Source organism: Macaca nemestrina, chromosome 3 (genome assembly GCF_043159975.1).
Source record: "Macaca nemestrina isolate mMacNem1 chromosome 3, mMacNem.hap1, whole genome shotgun sequence".
NCBI lineage: Eukaryota > Metazoa > Chordata > Mammalia > Primates > Cercopithecidae > Macaca > Macaca nemestrina.
Genome location: NC_092127.1, coordinates 159338854 through 159354794, shown reverse-complemented (window position 1 = coordinate 159354794; position 15941 = coordinate 159338854). Strand labels below are relative to the sequence as shown.

General features: G+C 43.7%; 1 protein-coding gene across 7 annotated transcripts in view; it reads left to right on the top strand.

Moving 5' to 3' along the window:
• Positions 1-13398, top strand: part of LOC105487750 (TBC1 domain family member 1) — a 248177-nt gene extending 234779 nt beyond the window's left edge. For 6 of the 7 annotated variants that reach the window (XM_011751393.3, XM_071093743.1, XM_011751392.2 and 3 more), the window contains 3 exons: positions 640-809; positions 9003-9176; positions 12911-13398. In XM_011751393.3, coding sequence (XP_011749695.1) covers positions 640-809; positions 9003-9176; positions 12911-13114 — 548 coding nt within the window. In that variant the 3' untranslated portion in view covers positions 13115-13398. Of the gene's footprint in view, positions 1-639; positions 810-9002; positions 9177-12910 lie in introns of those variants that run through there. The other variant, XM_011751395.2, reaches the window with a different exon arrangement.
• The last annotated feature ends 2543 nt before the right edge of the window (positions 13399-15941 follow it).

The window sequence follows — 15941 nt, the reverse complement described above, 5'->3', positions numbered from 1 at the left end:
AAATTGCATCCATTTGCCAGCCAGTCTAAGAACGAAATATGGCCAGAACTAGAAAGTAACCTTGACAGAGTTCTTTGAACTCCCTCAGAGGGAAAAATGTTCTTTATTCCGTTATCATGTTAAACATCAGTAAACTTGTATTTAACAATGTACTTTTGCAGTTGTACAGCTGTTTTACAGTTTTTAAAGATCTTCGAATTCTATTCCTTATTTCAAAACAGAGGAAACAGGGACACTTTTTTACTTACTCTATCTTAATTTCTGATGCTTTATCTATAAAAATCTTTTAGCTTGACCCGGAAAAAAAAAAACATGTTTTAGTATCTCCTTTAAAACCCAGGAGCATTCCTGGAAAAATAGAATAATAAAACCTTTTTCCCTTTCCCAGTTTAACTTTTGAAGCATGTTTGAATTTTATTTTCAGAGTAAAACATAATTTTAAATGTTTATGTACTTTTATTTGCAGTACTGTCTTGACAACACTATCTGAGATACCAGGCTCTTAAAAATGAAATAAAGTTTGCAATGTGGGGCTATGTCTCCCATCCTCCTGCTCTGTAATGTGTGGAAAAGGCAATGGAATGGTATTGTGTGAGAAACTGGTCTGGTTTAACTTTCTGCATTTCTGTGTTTTCTCAGATATGATTTTTCTTCAGGGAACAGAGGTCATATTTAAAGTGGCTTTAAGTCTGTTGGGAAGCCATAAGCCCTTGATTCTGCAGCATGAAAACCTAGAAACCATAGTTGACTTTATAAAAAACACGCTACCCAACCTGGGCTTGGTACAGATGGAAAAGACCATCAATCAGGTAGGAGTCAGTCCAAACCTTGCAAATGCTTCAGCCATCCTAGATATGTAGAAACTTAAATCTCTCTTAAGCAGGAACTGTTTCCTACCACTTTGTGTTCTGAACAGCATTCTGCATCCTGGCACAGAGGAGGCATATCACAAACGTGTGGAATGATCGTGAGTGTGTGTGTTATGAGCATCATGGTGAAACACCACATGGAAACATGGTAGCAAAGTTCAGTTGTAGAAACCAGCACAGGTTATCAGTAATTTCGTACATTTAAGAGACTTCAACTTTAGTAGCTTGGTCTTCTGAAATATGTATACCTATGCAGTGATGCACTGTAGGGTTTTGTACATTGAGTGCTTTGATTTTTGCGTGTGTGTTGAATGGTATTAATTGGAATTTTCTCAGAATAATTCTTTGATAACAAAGTTATGATAGGGAACATATATTCTGTGAATTTGTTTCATGATGTGTGTGTGTGTGTGGTTTTTTTTAACTGAATTCAGTTCAATATCTGTGGCTTCAGTACCTCCGGTTTCAGTATACAGTAGAACCATTACCCTCTGAATAGAGGCTGAGAGGTGAGTTTTACTGGGAATTACAAGTAAACTAGATGGTGAATGCCCTGGGTTGGGCATGGGAGCAGATTTTGATCCTGTACAGTCTAAGGAAGAACCTTCCAGTAATGGTTGCTGACAATGGAGGACTACACTGCTTAGCAGAGAAAGGGGCATCATTGGAAGTGTCCAGAGGCTGGGTAGCTACAAAAGCACTGGAAGAGATTTCATCACTGAGTCACTGCAGAGTCAGCAGTCAGGCCTCTCATAAACCTGGAACCCGCTCCAGATAGTCATGTGTCAGTAATAGCGATACGTTTTGAGAACTGCATCATTAGTTGATTTCATCATTGTGCAAACATCATAAATTGTACTTAAACCCAAGTGGTATAGCCTACTACACACCTACGCATGTTGTTCCTAGGCCCTACAAACCTGTACAACACATGACCATACTGAATACTGTCGGTAGTTGTAATACAAGGCAGAGTATTTGTGTATCTAAACATAACTAAACATAGAAAAGGTACGATAAAAATACGGTATTCTAATCTTATGGGACCACCATCATATATGATATGTGCAGTTCGCCATTGACCAAATTGTTGTGATGCAACACACAACTGTATAACGAAAGCATAGAGCAATCAGGTAAAAACAAATGGTGAAATAAAGCTATTTTTGAAAAACCCTTACTCTGGAGATTTCTGATAGTCCAGAAGGAATCCGTGATTCCAGTGAATTGCATCCACATGCAGTGTTTGTGATTTTCATTTGCTGCCGCACCTTAGGTGTTAAGCACAGAAAAGGATGCAACTTTGGCCTGCAAAAGAAAAGGTTTCATATCAATTGTTAACTTTGGATTTCTGCTTGCACATTGCATATGCCCTTATGAAAGAGCAGTGCTTTTCTGTTCTGCACTCATCTTTAATTGAGAGCCTCTCCATCTCTTTTCTTTCCCTGGCACATTCTTCTTGATGTGGATAGCTTTGGCTTGTTGGGGCGTTGCTTTTTGCCAGGTTGGGTGGGCATCTAAGTAGACGCATGATCCTATTCAGTCCAGGCTGCACTCCTGAGAGGATATAAAGTGGTTCACTGACTGACCCACACTCACTCTACTGCAAAGTGGAAAGGCAGGGGTTCAAACTCAAGTCTCTCTCACCTCAAAGTGCTGTAGCAGCTCTCCTACACTACCAAGAGCCTCTGGAGGTCATTTAATTTAGAGTTTTTTCCTAATTCTAATACTGACTTTTCTACCCTTTTGATTCTTTGGTTTCTGACATTTTCATTCATTCTTTCTTTCCTTCATTCCCTTCTTACAGCTTTTGTTGCATGTACTTACATTTTATAGCTTCTAGGGCAGAGACCCCCGAGAGCCTTGGTTACCTAGACTGAGGGCTGTATCCAGTGCTGACATTGTTTACCTCCTGAGTATTCAGCCTCAGAAAAAAATCCCATTCTCTCCTATTTTCTGTAAAAAACAAAAAATAAAACATATTGAGGGTTCTTAGGATACATCAGGTGCTCCTTCGGTGCTGGAAGAGTGGAAATGGACACGGCATGGGAAGAAAACAGCTGTGCGGGTACCTGTTTCAGGCCACTGTTTGGCTATTTGGAAGTTGCCATTCATTGTTCCACTGCCTTTTTTTTTTTTTTTTTTTTTGAGACGGAGTCTTGCTCTGCTGCCCAGGCTGGAATGCGGTAGTGCGATCTCAGCTCACTGCAGTCTCCACCCCCTGGGTTCAAGCATTCTCGTGCCTCAGCTTCCTGAGTAGCTGGGACTATAGGCATGCGGCACCACACTCAGCTAATTTTTGTATTTTTAGTAGAGATGGAGTTTCGCCATGTTGGCCAGGCTGGTCTTGAACTCCTGGCCTTAAGTGATCCGCCCGCCTCGGCCTCCCAAAGTGCTGGGATTACAGGCATGAGCCACTGTGCCTGGTCTCCACTGACTTAATAACTCTGGGACATAGGTATTATAATTCCTATTCTTATAGATGAAGCTGAGCAGAGAGTAACATGCCCGGCCCCTTGTAGAAAGGCAGGGCCTATGGGAGCCAGGGCTGTGAGGTTGGAGCTGAGGTGTTTGAGTCCAGCCGGACTTAAAAGGTGACCTAAGATAGGCTGGCAGACATTTTCCAAAGAAGGCCAGGTAGTATATATTTTAGGCTTCACAGGCCATACCGTCACAACTGCTCACCTCTGTGACAGCTACTCACCTCAGCCTTCGCAGCACAAAAAATCCATGACCGCATGTAAGGGGATGATGGGTCATGTTGCAATAAACTTTATTTTAAAAACTGTGCAGCATGATAGGCTTGGTCCACAGGTGGTGGTTTGCTGAGCCCTGAACGAAAAGAGAAGGTACAGGAATGACAGCAGAGAGCTGTTCTCAGAACCTGATGTGTTGAACATTTTGGGGGTGAGCACAAAAATTTGCATTTGGGGTCCAGGTTTTTATTCTATCAATGGTCCTTATAGAAAGTAGTTCTACCCCCAGGCAACTCTCTGCCCTCTTTCCCTCTGGTGTTTCTATCTGAACTTGACATCTGAATGTTCTCTGTCAGGCTTTCTGCTTTCCAACTGACCCCTTCCCTCCAGAGGGTGCTGTAGTCCTAAGTTCTACACAGAAAGCACACATGGGGTCCCACGTGATTCCTCTGCAGCCTTAGAGATCTCCCAGGCCCGAATCTTGGAGGTTTTCAGAGTAGGTATAACGGATGCTTCCATTGCAGATGGTGGAGCATACTGCCCTGTGTACCGATGAGGTGGGGCAGGGAGTGAGGGCATCTAGGTGGTCCTCTATGATAGCCGTGGTTCCATTTCATTAAATGCCCTCCCTGTATAGAGAGTCTCAGCCTGAGCAACTGGGACACAGCTGGATCCTGGATGGAAGAGAAGTTGGCCAAGGACAGGACTCTGGAGCTCTGGCTCAATGTGGACAGGCTGAAAGCAGCCAGGGAGGGCAATCCAAAGGTGACAGAGCTCAGGACAGAAGACCAAGGGTGTCTGAAGCCTTTGTGGCAGTGTAGTTACCAAAAACTGTCCATTGAATAAACCATCTACATCTTCTGACCCGAGAAGAAGGGAAACTCTGGGAATAATTAGTAACAAAGGAAAGGAGGTTAGTGTTACATTCTTGTCACAGTGGGTGCTGTGTGGTTGTGAAGCCTCAGCTCAGCTTAAGGAAGAAAAAGAGGAAGGGTGGCTTTGGGAGGCAGGGTAAATAGCCTATTTTCAGCATCCTTTAGGCTCCACTCAGAGCATGGCCTCAGCCCAGCATTGTCATCATATCATGTCAGAGCTTGTTAGAAATGCAGCATCTGGGGCCACACCGCAGACCTGCTGAATCAGAATCTGCATTTCGAGATCCCCAGGGGATTCACATACACAGAAACAGCTGAGAAACCCTGCTGTGGGCAGCTCTGTTAGAAACACGATGAACAAACGAGTCCCTGTTCCAGTTGAGCTTGTAGGTTAGAAACCAGGGTTCCTATGTTCAGAAGACACACCTCAAATCAGAGGCAAAGGTGCCTCTTCTGCCTGTGGGGGAGCCGACCCTTCTCGGGCAGTTTGCACCATGGAAAAGGAGTAGTTCTGTACAAGGACAACTGGTACCATACCAGGAGGGTGGGGCATGGCGGGGAGAAGTGGTTTACCACTGGCGTTGTTGAAAATTGCTCACATGTGGTGGTAATAACAAGCAGACGGACTTTTAGTGGGTTTTATTGTTTTTGTAATTCACTACAGACAGTGCGCCCCCTTGTTGCTGATACTGGGCCGACTGTTTCCACCCTCCAGCCCTTAGTATGGCAATGGGACCAGCAGATTGGAGGGCAGGGGGTTAGGAAGGCAGAAGCTCTGTGGCGAGTTCTACAAACCATCAGGGTTCATGACTTTATTAATCAGTGTCTGTGGACTGTGAAGAGAAATGCTGAGTCTACAATAGCAGATGAGCCAATAACATAAACAGACAATTCACCGAAGAGGAGCCATCTAGTAAACAAATGTGTGGGAAAATATTTGCCTTCATGTGTAATTTAAACTTATGTAATGCTTTACCCTACTAGATCAACAGAGAGACATTTCTTAATGCCCATACCCGGCACCAAGGGTATACTGTATGCAGAACATTAGCCTGTTGCTGATGGCAAAGCACATTGATTAGTGGCTCTTGGGAGGCAATTTGGCGATACATACCCCAAGCCAGTAAAATATTCATACCCTTTGACTCAGTCATCCCATTTCTTGTAATGTATCCTCAGGAAATAATCCAAAATATGAGGGAAGCCATATGTATAAGGATATTATCCTAGATTTGTCATTTATAATAATAGAAACTTGGAACTAGATGTCTAACACTCGATAACTGGATTAATATGATTATGGTATGTTGAGCTGGTAGAATATCATGAAGTGAGTTATATATAGCGACATGAAAAAGCTCTCATTTGATACAATGTTAAGTAAAGGAAAAGTGAGATAGGAAATTTTATGTTGGTTATGTTTAGAACTAGAAAAAACATGCTTTTAGGAAAGATGAAATGCAGCTAGATACAAAAGTTGTATTTGGTAATTTTTCTTTTATTTTTCAAGCTTCCAATAATGTAGCTCTATTAGTAACTTAAAATAGTTTTATCTTTTCGGCAAAACATCGAAAGTATGGGAATAGGTCATTCCTACCTTGGTAAGCAGAAGAGAAATTTTCTTCAGTACCAAAATTCTGGAACTTGCTCGAAAACCTTGAAGAACCTAAGAGCCAGGATGACGGGAAGGCTCTAGATCTCCAGTAATTACGACTCCAGTGGAATTGCTCTGAGATGGGCCAGGCAGAAAGAAGATGAGATCTAGTCCCCCTTGCAGAGGGGCCGGGTACCTTGCAGCTTTGTGTAGTGACCGGTGCTCAGGGAATGGCTTAGGCAAGACCCCGGGGGAGGTTGACACTGCACTTGTCCAGCCTCAGGAGTGACTCAGACCAGAAATGAAAATACCTTAAAGTGTATGTGTCTTGTTTTCCATCAACACCTAGTTTTTAATATTCGTCTTTTTTATTCATCTGAGACAACATACTGAAGGATCGGGTTTTTAATGTTAGGCCTTCCTGCTCTTTCTCTGGCTGAGAACTGCTCCTGGCAGTGGATCACCTGTGCTCTCTAAGTGTGCAAGGACAGGCGCCCCTCCCATCTTCTTTTATTTCCCCAAGTAACTAGCCCAAGGGCTGAAACCCTTGTTCAGTGACCCGGGTTCTCCTTTGACCAGCAACCTCATATTGCCATGGTTTGGGGTAAATTCAGGGGCATAACTGCAGAATGAAGGGCCTAAGAGTCTTGGCAGTCAGGAGATCATCAGGCAATTAAGCAGAGATGATTGCGACCCAGGGTGGAGATTAATGGAGGCCTGGAAGAGTTTATGGCTTTGGGCACTGCTGAGAGGCATTGACTTAACACAGAACATCAATCTGTAGGAAAAGTCAGAGGTTTTGTTCTAGGCTTTCCAGGTTAGGAGATCACTTAAAAATAAATCTTTATGGAAGAAAAAAAGTAATAGTGTACAGGACATTTATTCAGCACCGTATTTATAATTATACATGAGTGCCAAACAATCTCAGTTTTGATGTTTGTGGTTTTTACTGTTCAGACGATTCAGAAGTTCCATGACATGGCATCCATTGATGGTGGCTTTGCTGAGGTTGAAATGTGAGGGTTAGGGCCGGGCGCGGTGGCTCAAGCCTGTAATTCCAGCATTTTGGGAGGCCGAGACGGGCGGATCACAAGGTCAGGAGATCAAGACCAGCCTGGCTAATACGGTGAAACCCCGTCTCTACTAAAAAATACAAAAAACTAGCTGGGTGAGGTGGCGGGCGCCTGTAGTCCCAGCTACTCGGAGGCTGAGGCAGGAGAATGGCGTAGACCCGGGAGGCGGAGCTTGCAGTGAGCTGAGATGCGGCCACTGCACTCCAGCCTGGGCGACAGAGCGAGACTCCGTCTCAAAAAAAAAAAACAAAAAAAAAAGAAATGTGAGGGTTTTGTGGCAAATGCGTGGAAGCAGATCCCGTAGCTAAGAGCACGCCCGCTCAACCTGCCAGGCGTGTGCTGGGAACTTCCATGAGTTGCCTTGTTTAATTCTCATAGCCATCTTGGGAGGTAGGCACTATCTGCCCCAGGTGGGAGGCCAGGAACTGTGACTGAGAGAGGTTAAGTACTGAGCTCAAGTCATTCATAGAGTCGCCAGTGGAGTCCCAATTTTAAGGCCGACGCAAAGCCTCAGAGCCAGTTACCTCGGCTGTCCAATGGAGATAATAATCCCTGCTGACCTCATAGTCACTCAGAAGGACAAAAGAGAATCAGTTCAATCCAGTAGAAATTCTCTGTCTCCCTCTTACTCCCCTCGCACACATGCACACACATGCCACAGATACAATGGATTTTAGTTTTTAGGCATCAAATGACTTCTGTGCCTTATTAGTATTATCCACTGAATTAAATAAAAAACAGCAAGCTGAAAAATTCATCCCAAGGAAGAGAAAATAAGACTGTTGGGAATGGAGAGAAAGGAAACATAGTTTTTGAACATTGATTCCAGGGAAGATAGGCTAGTTTGAATGCCAATAGGATGCCATGAGAAGTAGTTTTACACTGATTTTTAACAATACTGGAGTTGCTTAAGGAAATGCAATAGAGAGGCAGTTTCTGCCCTTTAAAAGTCTGACTTCACTCTCTGAATGTGTGTTCTGATCTAGCAAGTTTTTTTTTTTTTTTTTTTTTTTCTTTTAAGATGGTCCCAGCTTGACTGTATTCTCAGATCAGTCAGATAAACGTTGGGGCTTCACTGCTGTGCTGAGAGGCCCCGGCCCCTGGGGTTCTCTCATGGAAACAACTGGAAAGAAAGGAAATGCCTTGGGCAGCGGCAGCAGCAGCTGTCTTCTGACTTTGCTTTCCGCCCTGCCTTCCTCACCAAGAGAAAGTACAGACACGGACAGCTTGAGTCACTTGGGCACTCAGGGGTTGTTTTTCACACGTGTGGTGTTTTCGTCACCATTGCTATTGTGGGAAAGAAGACAACTCAGGCATCGTTTCGTATTCACTCATCTGTGTGGGTGACATTTGGGTTTTGGCTCATTTCTGCATATTTGTGTGCAAAAGAGAGTTTTTTAGTAAACAGTCCCATTACTTAGCTGTTCTTGTAACTCTGAAAACCCAACTGAACTATAATTAAACTTTGACTTGGTGACTGTGCAAACAGGGCTGTGATTCTTTTGTTTCTTTTCTCCTTTTAACCCATAGTTGATTTATCTAACCTAACAGAATTTTCAGAGAAAAGAAATGAAATAAGAACTAAAAATAAATTTTTTTAAGTCCTTAAAAATGAGAGGTTTTTTTTTTTGACTTTTGGAAGATGAGTATCAAAAACCTGTACTTAATGTTACCTTGGAATTATTTCTAGATGTTTCTTATATCCTTTTGTCCCAAGTAAAAGTATTACTTTCTCAGTGCATAGTTGTTCTTATTTATCACTTCTAGTACCAAGTATAGAGCTAAGCGTAGAGGAGACGCTTCACAGATGCGCATTGTCATGATTGCGGACACCTGCCTGTATGTGTGGGGTTTTTCTCAATTTTAGTACCTGATGACTTTTCTTTCTATAACAGGTATTTGAGATGGACATTGCTAAACAGTTACAAGCTTATGAAGTTGAGTACCATGTCCTTCAAGAAGAACTTATCGATTCCTCTCCTCTCAGTGACAACCAAAGAATGGATAAACTAGAGAAAACCAACAGCAGCTTACGCAAACAGAACCTTGACCTCCTTGAACAGTTGCAGGTAGAGCATATTTATAAAGCAGCTTCCTGAATCACAAATATATGGTAGTTCATTAACTCACCAAAGGCAACAGCAGGCTGGGCTTTCCCATGACCAGAGGACCTTTCCCACCCTGATCTGTTTATAGTTGGGATCAAAGGTATCCTGGGAGAATGGGTCCTTTTTATTATGGAGCAGACAGATTGTCCTTTGCTGAGGTCAGACGGTCCCTGAGCTTTCTGAGAGGCTGTTTCTGCACTTAACTCTTTTTGGAGACAGGCCCAGAGATGAACTTGGATTCAGGATGCTGTGACCTGTTAGCTGAATGCCAGCCATTGTCATTACTCAAAGAGAATCTAAGACCTTTAACTTCTATGAGCAAAATCAGCTAGGTCCACAGAGGGACAGTAAAGGAGGACAGTAACACAGAAATAAACATAACAAACCGGAGCAGATGATAATTCTTTGCGAGTCCTTGGTGCATATACAAAGATTTGATTAATGAAGGTCTCAGTTCTCCCCTTTAGAAACTTCCATTTCGACACGGATACACTCAGGTGAGGACATACAGAAGAAAGTCCAGTTGAGACTGTGCATGCAGGAGGGTGTGCAGAGCAAGCCCTGAGGTGTAGCACGGAGACGGGAGCTGACCAGGTCCAGCATCACCCCCACCCCCACATCACCCAGGCACACTGCTGAAAAGAACGCCTAACTGCGGAATGCAGCTCTTTTGTCAATCAGATGGCATGAAGCAACCATATGTTCTACTTTTTTTAATGTCACAAGTGTGTAGCAGTGCTGTCCCTGTTCAGGAATTGTTTTGAGGGTGTTTTTAAAAGTTGTTTTTGAGTGGCTGTGGATAAAAATACATATTTTTGCCCAAATTTTTTATGGTGTTCCTGGGCTGTCCTTAGAATAAGTCCCATTCTGATCTAAGCCTCTGATTTTTCTTCATAGAAAGATGAGCTTTGCAGACACGAGCTTGGCAGCAGGGTGAGAAAGGCCAGCCTAGTGAGTCAAGCTGTCTGAAATGCATTCCTCCCAGCAGGCATTCCATCCCAGCATACCCGATCAGATATGTGAAAGAGAGGAACAAGACTGAATGCTATTCCTGCCCAGCCCTAATAACTACTCACATTCTGAAATTTACCTTCTTCTTTTCCCCTAAGATAGAGATGTCCTAACTGAAAATATGCCTGTATACAATTTAACTGGAAGTCTCAGCTGTGACTCAAGGGGAGTCTCCAGAGGATGAAGAGCCGCTCTGGCCTGTAGGGGTACACAGTATAGGTGGTCATTTTAAATGGCTTCTAAGCCAATGACAGGTCCCTGAAATATAACATGGTGGAAACTCTTCTAATAAGGCTCACATTTGCATTGAAGTGTTTAGCTTGTTAAGATAGGCAGTTCTTACATAAAAGGTTTGTTGTATTGGGTAAATGACCATGTAGTTTTTTGGTGACAGAGCATAGAAAATAATTCCATGCTGCTCTTGTGCTATTGTTTTTGTGAAGACAGGGAGCTGTGAAAAACTTCTTAGCTACCTACATTCCTCACTAAAGGCATCAGACCAGTAATTGGTGATTACAGATGTTCGCCCTGGAATGGTCGTTCTCTTGACCAAGTAGTTCTGCACTTCTGAAAGGATCATTCAAAACTGTGGTCTATGCCAACCCACCAGTAGTTCCTGAGTCCCTGCAGTGCTGAGTGCTGGGGACCACCAAGTTGAGTAAGACACTGCAGCTCTCAAAGAGTTGGATCTAGGATTGTATTGTATTGATTTGTGGTGTTTGGATATAGTTTTTCCATGATCCTCTATGAAAATATGCCTCTCATATGTGAGAATCATGCCTCCTCCTTGTACACTTTTCAGACACAGACAAGGAAAGGTGTTCAATACAGTACTGAATTTTCATACAGCTTTTCTGGGGAGACGAAATACCAAAATCAACCCATTTCCTACCTTTATTCTGTTCATAAAATTGTTAGAAGTATCAAAATCCCATTTCGTTCCCTGTTAAACACATGTGAACGTTGTCTAGACTCTGGAGAGCAAATTCTGCCACCTGTTTTGTTCAGCAATATATCAGACGATTGCATAGACGTGCCAGATGGAACCAAACAATAATGCACATGGATTTGTCATAATCCCTACAAGTCATTGACGCCCACACTGAGCCAGGTGCTGTGGGAGACAGGACCATGTGTGAAAGAGAAGACGTGCTTGCTTCTATAAAAGCATCAGTGTTATTGAGGAGACCTGGCATTAATGCAGAATAGCAAATGACCATGCAAATTAATTCACTACTAACTAAGCTGCAGGTTGCACCTCGGAATGCAGAGGGGCTTCAAAGTGATGAGGGTAGGCCCTGAGCCAGGCCCTGACGATGGGTGGATTTTGAGGATCAGAGAGTACTGCTTAAAGAGATACCTGAAGCGGGGCCACCCCCTGCCCAGTAGGCTGACAAACTAAGGCTCTTGGTCCCTTTTTTATATTTTGAGTGTTCTAGTGGCCCAGCCAGAGCTAGACTTTTAGTCATGAATTGTCTGGCACAAGTGTCACATTCAAAAAAAGTATTTTCTTTGAAAAATGAAAAAAAAAAAAAAAAAAATATATATATATATATACACACACACCATTTTTCCCACCTAAAATGGAGCATGGCAAATCTGGACTGGATTAGTAAGATACAACAAGTCACAGAGCACTCCAGGATGCAGCTGTGAGCTGGGAACGGGCCAGAAAGGCCTCAGGGACATCAACATAAGTGTTGGAGTTTCTGCAGTTTTCTTAGGGAACCCCTTAATGTCACTAGAGCTAACACACTTGTCACCTGGGAAGCAAGCCTGCCCGAGCAAATGAGACGAGGGACAGTTGCTAGAAAGATACACCTGGAAATTCTATTTAACTAGCATTAATTATGTGCTAGGTGCTGAGGATGTAAACTGAGAGCCTCGTTCCTCCTCTGTAGGGTGGAAGAGAGGATACTGCTTATCTCTGAGACTCGTAGTGAGCAGTCAGTGAGACCAGGCACATAAACCTCTTAGCAGAACACTTGGCCTTTCCAAGGACTCCATGTGTGTTCCGGGGTAAATGCCTGTGTTTCTTGACACAGTGATGTCTTGTTCCTCTAGACATCACTAGCTTTACACAGTAGCTTTAGATGGCATGGACCTGAATAAATTGTTTTCTTGTTGGTTCCTTTTTGAGTATCACTGTGTTTGAAAAGAATTTCAGATTCGAGGATTGTTACTACTTGGGCCTTCACGAGGAAACCGTTTTGAGTTTTTGTCAGTCTGAAATCGATTTGTGGGTTTAAATATATGTGCTCATCAAAACAGGCCAGGCTCTGCTGCAGTAACAAAGTTACGTATCTCGGAGGCTTGGCACAGGGGAACTCTTTGTGTCGCTGAAGCTTTCTTTGGCCCCATCCGAGCTGTCTTTCCGGTGGTGGTGCCTGGGGGTTTGGGTTCCCTCTGTGTCATGATCCACCATCTCTCAGCATCGGCTTCCACAGCAGCTATAGCAGGAGAAGAAAATGCCAGGGGCTCTCGGGGTGCTTTTAAGGGCCTGGTTCACCTACCCGCAAAGAGTGCAAATTGCCTTCCTGTGTGGCCAGAACTGATGATAAACTGTAGACTCATCCCTGCCGAAACACGGCTCCAGAGTGCTCCCAAGGCTGGACTGCGAGTGCATGCTGGATCCCTCCTGTGTTATCACTGGCAATTGTATTCTCATTTTTTTTATTCTCCAGGTGGCAAATGGTAGGATCCAAAGCCTTGAGGCCACCATTGAGAAGCTCCTGAGCAGCGAGAGCAAGCTGAAGCAGGCCATGCTTACCTTAGAGCTGGAGCGGTCTGCCCTGCTGCAGACGGTGGAGGAGCTGCGGCGTGGGAGCGCATCACCCAGCGACCTCCGAGAGCCTGAGTGCACGCAGCCCGAGCCCACGGGCGACTGACAGCTCTGCAGGAGAGATTGCAACACCATCCCACACTGTCCAGGCCTTAACTGAGAGGTTCGGAAGACGCTGGAGGGAGAGAAGGAAGCGGAAAGTGTGCTTCTCAGGGAGGAAACCGGCTTGTCAGCAAGTAGATTCTTACGAACTCCCACTTGCAATTCAGGGGACATGTCCCAGTGTTTTTGTTGTTGTTTTTAGATACTAAATCATCCCTTGTCCAGTCCTGATTACTGTACACAGTAGCTTTAGATGGCGTGGACGTGAATAAATGCAACTTATATTTTCTTGTTGGTTCCTTTTTGAGTATCACTGTGTTTGTAAAGAGCATTCACAATACTGTGGAATTTCAAAAGCTGGAAGAGCTCGAGATCATTCCTCAGGCAGACGCGTGGGTCCATCATTCTTCCAAGAGGGTTTGTGTGACAACTACACCCTCTGTCACTGGCAAGGTGCAGTTGGCTCTCGCCCATTCTTGTTATGGAAACCTAAGATGATCATTGGGAAGAATGGAAAGTGATTTATTTAATTTGGATATCCTGATCACTGTCAAGTGAAATTGATCTCTCTGGTATTTAAGACGGTTTGTCTTTAAAAAAATACAGAATGTTTTCATACATTTTTGCTTATCCCATAAGTACAGTTGATCAAAGTCAGAGTAGGTAAGTGCTTATGGGACAGTTGACACCTTTTAGACCCTACCAGGTATTGCTAGTATGTGAGCTGCAGTTGTGGGGTCTGAGATATTTCTTTGTGGTAGTTTCATACCCATGCTATAGAGTCATGTATTTATTTTTGCCTGTTGTGTGATGTAATGCAATCATGTTCCTTTGAGTCTCCATCCCTTGGAAATCTGATTTCTTGCAGAAGGAGCAGGCACATCAAGATATTCAGGGGTGTCCCAAGAGTCTGGGATTTTCAAAAAAAAAAAGATCAGGCTGAAGCTGCAATCAGATTTATGACAGCTGACAGTTTTTCAGAGGTCGCACACAGTGACTCTCCTCTCTCAGGATGACGAGGATCTGTGCCTTCAACAAGCAAAATGCTGCTCACGGTTGTCCTGCTTGCAGCCAGTCACTGTGTAAAGCCTCTCTGATGTGCATTTAAGAGTGGTTTGCTTTCTTACAAAGATGGGGTTCTGTGCAGTCACAGGCCACTTCCTTGACAACACCATCATTTCTGATCTTTATTACTGTAACCACTTCTTCTATTCCATAGGAGTTTCTTTTGATTCTCTCAGTTGTTGTGGGGGTGTCTCTTAATCCTGGGGTAAAAGGAGAGTTTGCCATACTTAGACTCATTATGAGTCTCCCCTGCCATTTCACGAGGAGACCACAGTGCTGCCCCCAGTGCCTAAACAGGTGGCTGGCGTTCGAGACTTCCTCTTGTTCCTGGGTCAGAGGAGAGCGGTTTCCATCATAAACCAAGATGATGAGTTCAGCCTTTATCCCTAGTGGTTCCACTAGATGTAACTTAAAGGAGTGAACATTCGAGGACTTTGTTCTACATCAGATTTTACTATTTGAATGTTTACTGTTGGATTTTGGACATCTTATTACTGTTACTCAAAAACATTGACTCTGCATCAAGTAAGAAACACGAAAGCAATAAAACAAGAAATAATTCATGCCCACATTTTTATGGTGGTTTTTTTTTTTTTTTTTTATTTTAAACTTTGGATTTTTGCTTTTCAGCCTGGGAGTAAAGGAATGCCTTATGAACACCTGTGGCCTATGTGTGGTCATTACCCAACCATCAGTGAGATTATTTGAGATATTGGTGTCTGCTTCCAGTATTGTTATCTGAGTGTTAATTATGTAAGTTGTAACATCTCTACCCAGGGTGTGAGTTTAGCACTGATGAGACCAGCTCCGTCAGTGGTATGTGGCAATGAGTGCTGTTACGAGATTGTGTTGGGCAGAAAGGACTGTTGACATGAGCCTGTGGATGTAGATTGGACAGTCTCAGCTTGTGACTTACTAGGCAAGGTGCAGAGAGGCAACTGTGTGAGGATTCTCAGAGCCAAATTTGTAAACCATGTTTTGTGTTGTATTTCCCCCAAAACTCATTTGTACACTTGCTGGTGTCAATCTTTTGATGCCATTTATGCCTCTTAAGACATTATGAGGCCTCAAGAAGTGTACTATTACCTGGAACAGGATGAGACTCTCTTCAGCTTGCACACTCGGTTCCCTCTCAGGGGTGGCCTATAGATAGAACAACGACGTCCATTTGGAGGTTTGTGTGTCTGGTTTGGTAAACGGGAGAAGAGTTGCTCCAAGTGCCATGGGATACCAAATTTTGTTACAGAATTAGATCAATCTCAACTGTGTGAAGTGCTGGAGAAGTGAAGATTCAGAAGGCGTGTGAATCAGGCTAAGTCACCAGGTCGTCTTTTGGAAGCAAAGCACAAGGCCACTGCAGAAGTGGGCCTGGGCAGGTGACGTGGCGGGGGCTCTGTGACCACCTCCATGGGTCTGCAGCCAGGTATTTAGTGGTGTGCCGGGGCCACCCTAGTCAACACTCAGGAAGAAGAGCTGGAGGTGAAGCAGAAGGGAATGAGGACAAGCTGGAACTGGCCAGGCACCTTCGTGTCTGTCTCGTTGCTACACCATATTGAACAATGGTTATCTCAGAGAAAAATGGTACTTGTTTCACTTTGGCCCTCCAGATCTCATGCCAGCATGTCTTAGAGCCAATTCTAATTCAGGGGAATTAGGGAAGGGGACTCTGGAAAACACAGTTCTGGATTAACCACGTTAACATAGTATAAGCCACCATGGTTAATTTTGGAACCTGCCTACTTTGAATGACAGCATGCATGTTTGAG